Source organism: Culicoides brevitarsis, chromosome 2 (genome assembly GCF_036172545.1).
Source record: "Culicoides brevitarsis isolate CSIRO-B50_1 chromosome 2, AGI_CSIRO_Cbre_v1, whole genome shotgun sequence".
Classification (NCBI taxonomy): domain Eukaryota; kingdom Metazoa; phylum Arthropoda; class Insecta; order Diptera; family Ceratopogonidae; genus Culicoides; species Culicoides brevitarsis.
The window spans coordinates 42,037,416-42,050,757 of NC_087086.1; the positions used below are offsets into that span (position 1 = coordinate 42,037,416).

The 13,342-nt window shown below is 31.5% G+C and overlaps 2 protein-coding genes across 2 annotated transcripts; one reads left to right on the top strand and one right to left on the bottom strand.

Annotated features, from left to right (window-relative positions):
• On the bottom strand, window positions 1–1,460 carry LOC134831105 (two pore potassium channel protein sup-9). Its single transcript, XM_063844757.1, has 4 exons — window positions 1,240–1,460; window positions 1,065–1,171; window positions 622–1,005; window positions 1–567 (listed from the first exon to the last, which is right to left on the bottom strand). The coding sequence occupies exons 1-4, from the start codon at window positions 1,320–1,322 to the stop codon at window positions 53–55; spliced, it is 1,089 nt and encodes a 362-aa protein (XP_063700827.1). The 5' UTR covers window positions 1,323–1,460; the 3' UTR covers window positions 1–52.
• A 5,149-nt stretch (window positions 1,461–6,609) lies between these two features.
• LOC134829186 (uncharacterized) lies at window positions 6,610–12,089 on the top strand. Its single transcript, XM_063842184.1, has 17 exons — window positions 6,610–6,661; window positions 6,719–7,478; window positions 7,539–7,681; window positions 7,836–7,917; window positions 7,973–8,190; window positions 8,297–8,431; window positions 8,487–8,870; window positions 8,934–9,226; window positions 9,514–10,043; window positions 10,105–10,189; window positions 10,249–10,388; window positions 10,621–10,854; window positions 10,919–11,069; window positions 11,126–11,282; window positions 11,337–11,802; window positions 11,866–11,991; window positions 12,050–12,089. The coding sequence occupies exons 1-17, from the start codon at window positions 6,610–6,612 to the stop codon at window positions 12,087–12,089; spliced, it is 3,996 nt and encodes a 1,331-aa protein (XP_063698254.1).
• Window positions 12,090–13,342: the final 1,253 nt, after the last annotated feature.

The window sequence follows — 13,342 nt, forward strand, 5'->3', positions numbered from 1 at the left end:
GAAATTTATTAAATTTTTTTTAGAGATTTCAAAATTTCTACAAGTACAAAGTCTAAACTGAAGCACGTTTAATACTCGAATTAATGGAAATGATGTCCGTTGGATGGTATTCCGAGTCTAAAAACAACTCGTGATTGGCACAACTGTTCGCTCCCAAGCATGTACACGAGCAAACTGACGTTTGTTCATCCGTTTCCGAACAATAATTTGACTTGCTTCCGCTTCGGGGCATCTTGTTGTGTGCTGTTTCGGCGTCATATGTCACAACTTGATTCTGCGGCGGATTCTGTAACGCTCGTTCAGCTTCTTCGCGACGAATATCCTCGGCATTCATTGTCATGAAACGCAAAACGAGCAAATTGATGCTTGCAGCAACAACTGCCAAGCCAAAAAGGATGAAAACGAGACTCAGAGCGACATATCCGGGTTTGTTGATCAAAGCATGATCATTTTGCAACGCGACATAATCCCCGAATCCAATTGTTGTGAGAGTGACGAAGCAATAATAGAAACTGTCGAAGTAACTCCATCCTTCGTACTTTGAAAAGACATAAGCGCCCGTTGTTACTGCAAAGAAAAATCATAAAAAAATTGATTGAAATGTGAATTTAATCGACTTACTTATGCCTGTCGACAACATTCCCGTTGCAAACATCAAATTCATCTCCGTTGCTTCCGTATATTTGCAGTTTAGGTATTTCTTGAGTCTCCGAATCAGCACAGATGCGAATTTGTTCAAACGTTCGCCGATACTTTGGAACATAACGAGACCCAAGGGGATGCCAACCATCGCATATCCCATGCAAAATGCCTTTCCTTGACGCGTAACGGGTGTCGAATGGCCATAACCGATCATCGCAAGTACAACAGTAGCAAAGTAAAATGCGCCCGCAAACTTCCACTGTGGTCCTGCTTTGTTTGGCTTGTTTTCGATAACCACAATTTCCAACATGCGATAGTCGTCGTCTGTCATGTTGTATTTTGTCATGAAACTTTGTTTCATCGCTAATGGAAAAAAATGTAAAAAAATTGTGTCTGTGGGTGTTAATTTATTATCTTCTCACCTTTCAAATAATCCCATCGCTTCTTTTCCGTGTCACTTTCCAACACATCAAATACAGACGCTCCAATGAGTAAGTACGTGAATGTACAAACAACTAAAGATAATGTTCTGAAACGATATTTTATTTTTTTTTTTTAGGTGAATTTTGACAAAAAATTATTTTTTTATGAACTTACCTAACGTTTTGTCGTTTCATTTTACAAGAAAATAGCAATCCAAATAGAGATTCCTCTCGCTGCTCGTATGGCATCTGATTCATGCACTCACAATTAAGGATAGACGACAATCAACTAATAACGTGCGAACTTCATTTCCGAAGAATTTTGATTTTTTTGCGTCAGAGATGAAAATTTTAAAAGTTTTTTCTTTCGCAGATGATTTTATTATGACGTCTGTAACATCCTTCCTGCAAGAAATTCGAGAGAAAATGAGAACGTGAGAGAGGAAATTCCATTTTCAGAGAAAAATATCGATTTTCCGAACGCGAAGTGTAAAAGCAGAACACTGCCATAGGATAAAGGAAATTGAAACTGTCATGAAACGTGTGTTTATAGCAACAACTGCACAATAACAACACACAGTTATGCAACAGGTGGGTATTTGCCTTGATATAAAACTCTATCTTCCGAGAATGGATGTTGCTTTCCGAGAGAGTATTATGTAATTTATTATTTGCAACCTGCATTTTCTTATTATAGGTTTCATTCCGTGTTTTTTTTATGTTTTATTACGGTGTATGTTATATATACATATCATTATTTGAATCATTGCTAATATATTTACGCAAATATATTATTAGAACAGTCAGTCAGCAAACGGAGAGACCTGTTTGAACAACATGAAATACAGAACAGAACGAATGAACGGTAAAATCTGGAAGAAATGTTGAACACACGTGCCTCGCACTCTATCACGAAAGGAGAACGGACTGTTAGAGTGATCATATTTCAAAAAAAATCATAAAATTTGTTCAAAAATTTTTAAAGTTAATGATTTATTTTTCAGGATATATTCAAATTTTACACAAATATCAATGATCTCGTTAAAAATTTTTTTTCATCTTGTGTTTTATATTATTATTTTATTTTTCATTCAGGTCAATTAATTGATTTTTTCGTTAATTTATTTACTTAAATTACTATTTTAATTTTATTTTATTCAATTAATTTTAATTGATACTGTTAATTATTTATTTAATTTATTTTTTTTAATTTTGTAGGATTAATTTTTTTTAAGATTTAAATTTTTTTTACTTATTTTTTGTTTTAATTTATTTATTTAAATTTTTTAGAAATAATTTTTTAAAATATAAAAAATATGTTTTTATGTTTGTATTTAAGTTGAAATAATTTTTAAAATATTTTTTGTTATTTTTTAAAATTATCCCTGAAGATGGTAAATAAAATATAGAAAAGTTGGAAAATATATTTTAAAAAATTATTTACCTGATCTGAATCAAATATAAAATTATAAATTGAATTAAGCTTAAAAATTATTTCAGTTAATCCAAACCAAGCATATGAACTTAAAAAAAAAATTTTTCAGATTTTAAGAAAAAAAAAAATTTTTTTTTGTCCATCCTCGCGTTTTATCTCACATTACAATACATACATTTTAATCTTGCATTCACACAAGGACGTTGGCGTTTACATGTTACTTTAAGACAAATGCACATTATAATATAACGACGAAGTTGCACACAAAAAATAATACCACAAACTATGATAATCGGCTTTTATAAATCTAATTTGCGGATTCCTTGGCTTCGTGTGCTGCTGCGCTCATGCACAGATTGTTCTTGCTCGGGCAAGAGAATTGCTTTATTGTGTCATGTTATTTGTGCCATTGATAAATTTATAGATGACACATACACCTTGAATATAATAAGGAATAAGATGCAATAAATATAGTTCCTTCTTTCTCTTCTCCGCACTCGCATTCGAACGACAACGAAGACCTGTTTCCAAAGACGATATCTGTTCTAATCTGTTCTGCAATCAATCAAGTATCATTGCCATGTACAAGCAGCAAAGAAGAAAAAAAACGGGGCATTGAGTTCCAAGTCAAGTGAAATATTTAATAATGAGATAAGGAAAACATATTGGCGTCAAAAATGTCCAACGGGAAAATGCGAATTTAATGATCTCCGTATGTTCAAGCGACAAGACGATTATTATTATTCTTTTGCGAAACAATCGACTACTGTTAGTTGATCCAAATATTTTGATTAGAACGCGTGTTGTTGGCGTGGCGCGCACATTTTTTTTGCAGTTCACGATCGTTTCATTGAACTGTCGACGGCGTCGTCGTCGGTCAATCGCTTCACGGAATTCAAGGGTTCAACACTTTCAATTGTTTGTTGTTTTGTTCCGAGACAGCTAAATTTCAATTGTTTTGCGTTTTTTGTTGTCATTTTTAACACTTTTTCAACGCAAAATGCTCCCGAATGGCAAACAGTCCTCTCGTTGAATCGAAAGCCAGAAGCGATTTGTATTTGTTTAAAACAAAATAATTAAATGCTTTCCATAAATTCAAAGCTTGTAATAAATATCTTAACTTTAATGTTGCGGGAACGCCTTTCTACGTTCATTTCTAGCAGCGATTTAGATAATCACAGAGTACGGATTCTTTATTATCTGTTTAGAAATTGTTCTTTTTATACTTAATAAATTTTTTGAAAAGCGCTTCCATTCATTAATATCGCAATATTTTTTACATTTTTACAGGAAAACTGAACTTTTGCAAGAGATAACGATCAAGACAGGCGGATTTTCGCTCATATGAATTCCCGTTGTGCTCTTTCAGGGTGAATGGTTAATGCAATGTGACAAGATTTTCGGAGAAAATCTTATTTGGGTCGAAATCGGATTTTTTGCGAGTCAAGTTGAAACAAAGTTGGCGAGATGAAGGTCATGAACCGCGTTAATTCTTTTGAAAATCGTTCAGTCAGCATCAACATGATCATCAGCATCCCGTGACGCGTCGTTGTGGTTATTTTCGCATGAGTTGTCGTTATAATTAAAATAATAATGATGACAAATATTTTTGTTAAAAGGCACAAGTTCTTATTTTTTTCAAAAATTAGCCCGTCAAACAATAGAATTATTAAAATTTTCAGGAACTTTTGACAAGAACCTTGGAAAAAATCGCTTTTAAAGCAAAAATTTGTGCTCGTTACTATTACACAATGTTGTTCAATTTCATATCAAAAGTCCATAAACCATAATGATATATTATTACGAGTTTTTTCTTTCTTTCTGGTTAAACTGATGTTAATTTTCCGCCCATATCGCGCACATTCACACATCATAACATTACATATTGCAGTGAAAGAGCTGAAAAAGTAAAAGCAATGTGATGAATTGAATGCAAAATAAAACATTCATGTTTATGTACGACAAAAAAAAAAGATAGAATGCATCGACCCATGACAAGAATCTCACTTGCTATGAACATTGTTGCATGTTGTTCACAAATTCTATCATTTTTTTTCGGATTGAAACGCTTTAACGAGCGTCGTGTTGAATTTTCATACATTGGTGCGCTAAAAAAGCAGTACACTGACTTCCGGATATGACAAACAAAAGTATTTCCGTTCGCTGGATCTCTGACTGTGTGAGTGTTACTCATATGTAAATTGATTATCTCTTTCGTGTTGGAGTTTGTCGGATGGTAGAGAGCTTTTCAGTCCTCTTCGCTGATTATGTTCGCATATCGTTTCGTGTCACATTGGTCATTTTTTTTATTGTTGCTGTATTAGAATTAACTAAACACGCATATGTACAAACATTCGCGTTTTGGTTGAATATATGGAGATTTGTGTTGATACAACAAAAAATTAAACGCATTGTTGATTATAATTAATTCTTTGATAACATTAAAAATTCAATATTGTCATTTTGGTGAAGCCAGTTGGATATTAATCTTGCCACTGTTCAGACGTTTTTCCAAAAAAGTCGCGAGTGGTTTTATATAACATTAATAAAAAATATATATATTTATATTTTTATTAATAATAATAAGATATACAATAAAAAATAATTGAATATCCTTAAAAAAATAATAAATATAAAATAATTAATAATAATTAATTATAAAAAAAAAATAATTTATAAGTGAATAAAAAATAAGTGAATAACTTAAAGAAAAATTAATTAGCTGAAAAATTTTTAAAATTAAAAAAAAATATATAACAATTTACAACAATATAAAATTAATAAAAGGATTATCAGGATATTTTATATTCTATAAGGTAAGATTTTATTTTGAAAAATAAGTTTAATTAATTTATAAAAAAATAAATTTATAAAACTTAAATATCATTTAATATGAAAACAAAATAAATATTGAAAGTTAACTTTAAAGTTAAAATAAAATAATCTTAAATTAATTTTGTGAATTTTGTTGAAATTTCAGTAAATGTTTAAAAATTTATTTTTTAAATCGATTTTATATCAATAATAATTAACTTTTAAAAAATATATAATAATATATATAATAATTTATAATAAAAAAAAAATTAAAATATATATTATAAAATAATATTTTTAAATATATATTATAGTATATCATATATTATATTATATTATGTGTATATATTTTATATTTTTAAAAGTTTAAAATTTCTTATGAAAATTTGAAATGTTTTTTTTCATAAGAAAAATCATATATTAAGGGTATAAAAAATTCTAATTACAATAATTCTTTGTTTTGCCAACAAAAATTTATCTTATGCCTAAAAAATAATTTTCATTTTTAAAATTTATTTTTTTTAATAAAATTAAAATATTTTAAAAAAATGAAATTAATTTTTTTTTTAATTTGAAATAAAAACTTAAAATGAAAAAGAAAGTACATATTGTCAAAATTAAAAAATATTGTGAAATTAAAAAAAAATCTCACATAAATAACATATCGTTCTAAAATAATTCAACTGAACTGTTAAAATAACTTTGTGAAAGTCCCCATATGAAAATCAGATAAAAAGGCTCTAAACTCGCATTTGTGAATTAGACCGCAACCGAAAAAAAAAATTAAATTATATACACAAAAAACTGAACAAATTTGCATGTGCTTTATTCCGTTCTGACGCGATAAAATCATTTTAGAACAGAAGTAATTTGAATAAAATGTTGTGTGAATGTATGTTCATTCGAAGGCCCTCAATGTGGGAGGGCATTTACACAGTTCAGTTCTCATAAATATATGTTAAAAAGAGAAAACCTTCAACAACATTGCGATAAAATATGTAACAAGTTACAGACCGCACCGCAAATTATAGTTTTTGACTGTCGTCTCAATGCAATGATGACAACGATGATTTAATGCTAATATTGTAATGTCTGTCAAATTAGTAATTTGATGATGATGCAGCGATTTTTTATTTTTTGCCTTGGATTTTTTTTTTAAATGTGTTTCTTTTATTTTGATAGATTATGCTGATCTGATCTGATCCTAACATGAGAGACATATCCCCAAACAACAAAAGTAAAAAATAATAATTAAAAATGCGTAAAAAACAAAAGTTACTTGAAACGTGCTTCAAAATGCACATAGGACTAATCATAGCGTTAATTTGTAATTTAAATTTAGTATTAGGTAAGTACTTGAAAATCTTCAAAATGAAAAATTATCTAAAAAAAAATCAAAAATCAGGTCAAACCACATGTAATAACGGTCAAGGTAGAGTTTTGTACGAAAGACTGCCGAATCAACAATTGCAGGGATTTGACGACGATGTCGTACGGGATACAGCTCCTCCGTTTCGTGTTCTCGAAAAATGTCAAGATCTCTGTTTGCGCGACAAAACGTCGAGTAATCTCATTCGTGCCTGCGCCAGTTTCGATTTTCAACCGGGAAGTCGAATTGCTTCGTTCAGCGGAAGTGCGGAGTACGAAGAATCAACGTGTTATTTGACACGTGAACAAGCAGCTCCCGAAGGCATCGGAAATCTCATGTTGGTGCCAAATAGCGTGCATTTTACGGAAATTTGTCTCGCCTCGAATCGACCTGAACGCGAATGCCCAAGCAGGCGATACGTTTTCGAACGACATCCAAGGAAAAAGTTGAAATTGCCCGCTTCTGACATCAAAGAAATGACAGCAGCAAATCGATCAGATTGCGAGGATAAATGTTTGAACGAGTTTTCGTTCGTTTGTCGTTCAGCAAGTTACGATTCGACGTTGCATAGTTGCTTTTTGAGTCGATTCACGAGAAGAACGCATCCCGAAATGCTTGAAGATGATCCGAATTCGGATTATTTGGAAAATACTTGTTTAAATGCTGAAAGAAGATGTGATGGTTTAGTTGTTTTCGTTAAAGAAGAGAATAAACGATTGGGAGGACCCTTCGAAGTTGATATTTTTAACAATATGACACTCGAAGAATGTCAATCGATGTGTATGAGAGCTGAAAAGTAAGTTTTTTTTTTTTAAATTTTCATAAAATAAAATCTTAAAAATTTGTTTTTTCATAGATATTACTGTCGTTCTGTTGAATATGATGATCAAACGAAACAATGTATTTTATCAGAAGAGGATTCCGTATCGCAAAAAGATGATATTAGCATCAGTTCAAGTCCAACGCATCATTTTTACGACTTGGTTTGCTTGGATAATCGTAAGTTTTAAAATTTTTTCCTGAAAAAAATTAAAATTTTGAAAATTTTTTAGAAAGAATTAAAAATTTTAGAAATTTTTTTTAGAAAAAAATTAAAATTTTAAAAAAAATTTTTAAGAAAAAAATTAAAATTTTAATATATTTTTTTTTATAGAACGAGGAAATGATTATCCTGACAACTCTGTAACATCGCATCTCTTTTCCAATGGAAGACGACCTGATACAGCTTTTCAAAGGTAAAAAATGAAAAATTTTCATATTTTCGTACTAAATCTTGAATTTATGCAATAGATATCGCAATTCCCGATTGGGCGGAGAATTTCATTCAGAAATAACCGGAAGATCGTTAAGTGAATGTTTAGACGAGTGTTTGCGGCAAACGAGTTTCCAATGCAGATCTGCTGTTTACAGCGACAGATTTAGAACTTGTCGACTTTCACGTTACAATCAAAAGGATGGTATGCGTATCATTTACGATGCGGATTACGATTATTATGAAAACCTCATGCGTAAGTACTTTGAAGAGACTTTTCATCTCATCTCATGGTTTTGGTAAAAAATGGTTTTGGTTCATGGTTTTTTCTTTTGGCATTTGCATTCGAATCTAATCTACAGCTAATTTAGTTGGAGGCGATAGCGAAGGAAGCAGCGGGCGTCCCGATCCAACAGATTGGCATCCGCCAGGCGATCGTGATCGTTTTACGCCGGGAGGAAATAACGGAGGTCCTTATCCAAGTCCTGTTTATCCGGGTAAGAAGAAAAATTTTCAAAAAAAAAATTTTTTTTATCAACAAAATTTTTATAGGTCAAGGAGGCGATCGATATCCAACAGCAAACCCGGGAGGAAATTACGATCCAATGGGAGCTCCTTATCCAAGCGGAATGCCCGGAATGTATCCAAGCGGACCCTATCCAATGCAACCAATGTATGGCGGAGGCGGAGGAAGACCTGATATGGGACAAACAGGCCCATATGATCCATATTACAACGGAAATTATCCCGATAATCGTTACAATCCTGTTTATGACAATCGTCTTCCTGATGATCGTCAATACTTAGATCGAGGAAGACCTTTACCTCCATCAGCAGGACAGTATCCTGTTAATCCAAATGTTCCGCAAATGTATCCTGATCAACGATATCCGCCAAGTAGAGGATATCCAGCGAACAAATATCCCGATCGAGGAGGTAATAAAAAAATCTAAAATAAAAAAAAATAAAATTTAAAACTTTTTTTGTTAAACTTTTTAGCAATGTATCCTCAACCTCAAGGATGGTATAATATGCCTCAACCTGCATATCCATCAGCACAAGGACAAGGATATCCAACAGCAGCTCAAGGCGCAAGACCTCCTGTTGCTCCAATGGATCGTTATCCCGATAGAAGATATCCGATGAGCGGAGGACAAGATAGATACGAGCCTGAATATGAACGAGGAGGATATGGACCTTATTTAGGCATCGGAATTTTCCCTGCAATGGCTCCTTCGAGAGGAGGATATCAGGCTGTTGCGCCTCGTCCTGTTCCGTATTATCCTGAAATGGTAAAAATTTTAACTTTATTTCAAAAATTTGAAAAAATCAAAAAAATGTTAAAAATTTTTATGAAATCATATTTTTTCAAAGTTTTCATGAAATCATAAAATTTTTAAAAATTCATGAAATTCTAATTTTTTTCAAAATTTTCATGAAATCATAAATTTTTTGAAAATTTTCATGAAAACATAAATTTTACAAAGTTTTATGAAATCATAAAATTTTTGAAAATTTTCGTGAAATTATAATTTTTTAAAAATTTTCATGAAATTTAAAATTTTTACTTTTTTTATAGATGCGTCCTGTTGCAATTCCTCCTGGATATAATCCATCAGGATACGATAACGCAGGCCCGGGAGATAGTTTTGGCGGATATGGACCTCCGAAGCCTTATTCATCTCGATGCGATGATTCGGATGTCTTCAAACAAATGGCAACTCGACACAGAATGCGAAAACAATACATTCGACGTGCGGTAAACGTTCCATCTCTCACACATTGTCAACGCGAATGTATCGAAGCTCGCGATTTCGTCTGTAAAAGTTTCAACTTTAAAGAAACAGCATACGGAGCAGATTCAGGAAATGGCGGAGAGTCGACAAATTGCGAATTAAGCGATCGTGACTCGAAAGAATTGGATGTTCAAAGTCCTTTGCAATTCGATCAAGGCAATTACGATTTCTATGAAAGATCTGCAGGAAGAGCCGGAATTGATGGAGAATGTTTAGATGTAGCGCAAGTTTGTAATGAAGATGGCATGGAATTCACTTTGAGAACACCTGAAGGTTTCTATGGAAGAATTTATACCTATGGATATTATGATAGGTAAGAATTTTTTTGAAAAAATTACCTGAAAATCATTTTTTTACATGAAATATTTTTTTAGATGCTTCTTCCGTGGAAATGGAGGAACAATTAACGTTCTTCGAATCAGCGGAGCAGGAGGATATCCTGAATGTGGATCACAACGAGTAAGTTTTCCTTATTTTTAACAAAAATTTCTTTGAATCTCATGAAAAAAATATTTTAGTATGGAGATACAATGACAAATATCGTCGTTGTTCAATTCTCGGATCACGTACAAACAGGCAAAGATAAACGTTTCAACCTAACATGCTTATTCCGTGGCCCGGGAGAATCTGTTGTCACATCAGGATACATTGGAGCCGGGTAAGTTTCTCTTAATTTTGTCTTAAAATCAATTTTTAAGTTTTTTTTTAAATTTGATCATTCACGTTTTGTTTGAGCTTCGGGTGCAGATCAAAAATTAGCTTTTTAGCCATTTTTCAAAAGAAAAAGAAATCATTTTGGAAATATGAAAGAAAAATTTCATATTTTTACAAAAGGATTCCCTCATTTCTTCACTAAATCGTTAATCAAGTGATTCTAATACCATTGACAGATCTGGAAGTCCAATTCCAATTGAATATTTACCTGCGGAGAATTCGATGAGTAACAAAGTACGTCTCATGATCTTGTATCAAGGAAGACCAACAACGACAATTGCTGTTGGAGATCCATTAACTTTCCGTTTGGAGCCTACTGATGGTTACGGGCATACAGATTTGTTCGCGACAAATGTCGTTGCACGAGATCCATATTCAGGAAGGAGTGTTATGTTGATCGATCGTTATGGGTAAGAAATTTGATGAAAGAAAATTTGAAAAAATCTTGAAAATTTTTGTTTTTCTCTTTATTAGATGTCCTGTTGATGCATTTGTCTTCCCTGAATTAGGGAGATCACGCGATGGAGATTCATTAGAAGCAAGATTTAATGCCTTCAAGATCCCAGAATCGAACTTTTTGGTATTTGAAGCTACTGTGAGGTCATGTAGAGATGGATGTCAACCTGTAAGTTGCTTAAAAAATTAAAATAAGAGAAAATTTTATACGTTTTTTGTTTTTAGGCTTATTGCCCCGGACCATCAGGGCGTTCAGAACCTTCATTTGGAAGACGTCGACGATCTGTGAACGAAACTATCGAAGGAGAAAGCAAATATTTCTTCGAAAATGACGATCCAGACATTGAAACAGTTTCAAATAGTAACAACGAGCAAGTTATGGGTGTGTAAAATTTAATTTTTTGTTTAAATTTTCAATTAAAATCTTTTTTTTTAGAACGTCGTATTGATAACGTCGGCGATGACGATGACGACTCTGACGGAGAAGAACTTATTCCCGAACAAGTGCGTGAAATGATCGAAGTTTTCGAATCGCGTGAAGAAATGCAACAAGATACTGTCGCTCGTAAAGTTATTGCGCCTCAAGAAACTGTTTGTCTTGCTCCCTCAGAATATCACGGACTTATAAGTGCAGTTATCTTATTGATGATCCTCCTTTTGAGCATTTCTCTACTTGGAGGTCTCGTATATCGACGATATTGGCGTGTTTTTGCCAAAAATTATCGTCTTGATCGCGTTAGTCCTTCAAATTTTAATCCTTCGCCGCTTCACAACACAAATATCTCAACATCAGCTCATCAATTTAACGCATCACGTCCCAATTTGATGGCAAACATGACAAGCGGAAGATCATCGGGTATGTCTTTGTTCAATAATGGGCTTCAAAAAACCTTCGCAACGGGGTAAGAAACGTTTTTTGTGCAATTTCATACCAAAATATAACTTAAAGTTGGCTTTTTTCAAAGAAATTTGGCTCGAATGTGTCAATTGCCTGTGATGAATCCAATTATCAGAACACAAAACGATTCCATCGAGTTTGAAGATCCAAGCGAACCAATCTACACAGATCCTTCATTGTTTGAACGATCACGGTAAATTTTATTTTTTATCTGAAAAAAAAAATTTTATTAAAAAAAAATATTTTTTTAGATCTCTTCGAAGCATCAATGAAGAACGGAACAAAGAATAATCAGTGTTCGAACAAACTTCAATAATAATTTAAAGATTGGATTAGATTTAAGTCAACTTACACATTAATTTATATAAAAAAAGGAAAAAAACTGCTTTGTTAATATCGTAAATTATTAAAAAATAATGAAGAGCACCAAAAACAAAAGTAAAAGAAAAAAAAATCGACACTCATAAAAAATTTAATTTTAATCCACAAGACACGTTTTGTATTTAGAGCTCATTAATCAATGACTTCTGTGATTATAATTTTCATTTTTTTGTTCAATAGTGTCGTAATTAAAAATTTAATTGTAAGAAGCAACAAACAACAGCATGTTAACAACTTTATTTGCAATAAAATAACGATTTTATTAGATTTTACGATTATGGGAAGTGAAAAAGTAGCGTGGAATATTAACAAAAAAAAGTTGTAACGTTAATATTTGTAAATGAAGAACAATCAATTATGCATTTTATTTTATTTTATTTTGATAATAATTAAGAAATAAGTTTTGTAACATCTCTTGTATTAATGAATATGAGTATTTAATAATAAACAAACAACTTTTTTTTTATTTAAAAATGAAGGCGAAAATTAGACATTTAAAGAAATATTTTTCGATTTATCAAGTTTTAACTAAATTTAGTGAAATTTTTGATTTTTCATAATTTTCATGAATTGATGGTTCAAGTTTAAAAAACTTGAAAATTAAATTTATTTAAGGTGTTCCAAAACCGTTTTCTGTTTCGCGTTACATGCTTGAAAAAAAAATCCATGAGGGATAAAATTTATCTTGATTCTACCTCATGCTGAATTAAAATCGTGATAAATTTTGCAAGTCAATTTTTTAGCAATTTAAAGTTTGAAACTGAATAAAAAGTCATTCTGAAGATGATTTCCATTCATATTTTCCATTCATTCATATTTATTTAGTTGTCAAAACAAAACTATGTCAAAGGAAAATTTTTTTTTCAGTTTCAATTTTTTGGCAGTTTTGAGTTATAAAATGATTAAAAATGATAAATTAGAGTCCTCTGACAAATTTTTATCCATTTGGAGCAAGATTTGACAAAAATTGCTTTGACACAGTTTTTGACACAGTTTTTGACACAGTTTTTGACATAGTTTTTGTCTTGATTTAGTTTTTAAAATAAAACTATGTCAAAGGAAAAAAAATTTTTTGTAGTTTCAATTTTTTGGCAGTTTTGAGTTATAAAATGATTAAAAATGATAAATTAGAGTCCTCTGACAAATTTTTTATCCATTTGGAG

What these genes read in the sequence shown, in the direction of transcription:
- LOC134829186 (XM_063842184.1), top strand. Translation starts at nt 6,610, where the DNA reads ATGCACATAGGACTAATCATAGCGTTAATTTGTAATTTAAATTTAGTA. An exon ending in TCAGGATACATTGGAGCCGG is followed by an intron (nt 10,389 to 10,620) that starts GTAAGTTTCTCT and finishes TACCATTGACAG; the next exon opens with ATCTGGAAGTCCAATTCCAA. An exon ending in ATGTTGATCGATCGTTATGG is followed by an intron (nt 10,855 to 10,918) that starts GTAAGAAATTTG and finishes TCTCTTTATTAG; the next exon opens with ATGTCCTGTTGATGCATTTG.
- LOC134831105 (XM_063844757.1), bottom strand. Translation starts at nt 1,322, where the DNA reads ATGAATCAGATGCCATACGAGCAGCGAGAGGAATCTCTATTTGGATTG. An exon ending in ATGAAACGACAAAACGTTAG is followed by an intron (nt 1,172 to 1,239) that starts GTAAGTTCATAA and finishes ATATCGTTTCAG; the next exon opens with AACATTATCTTTAGTTGTTT. An exon ending in AATGTTGTCGACAGGCATAA is followed by an intron (nt 568 to 621) that starts GTAAGTCGATTA and finishes TTTTCTTTGCAG; the next exon opens with TAACAACGGGCGCTTATGTC.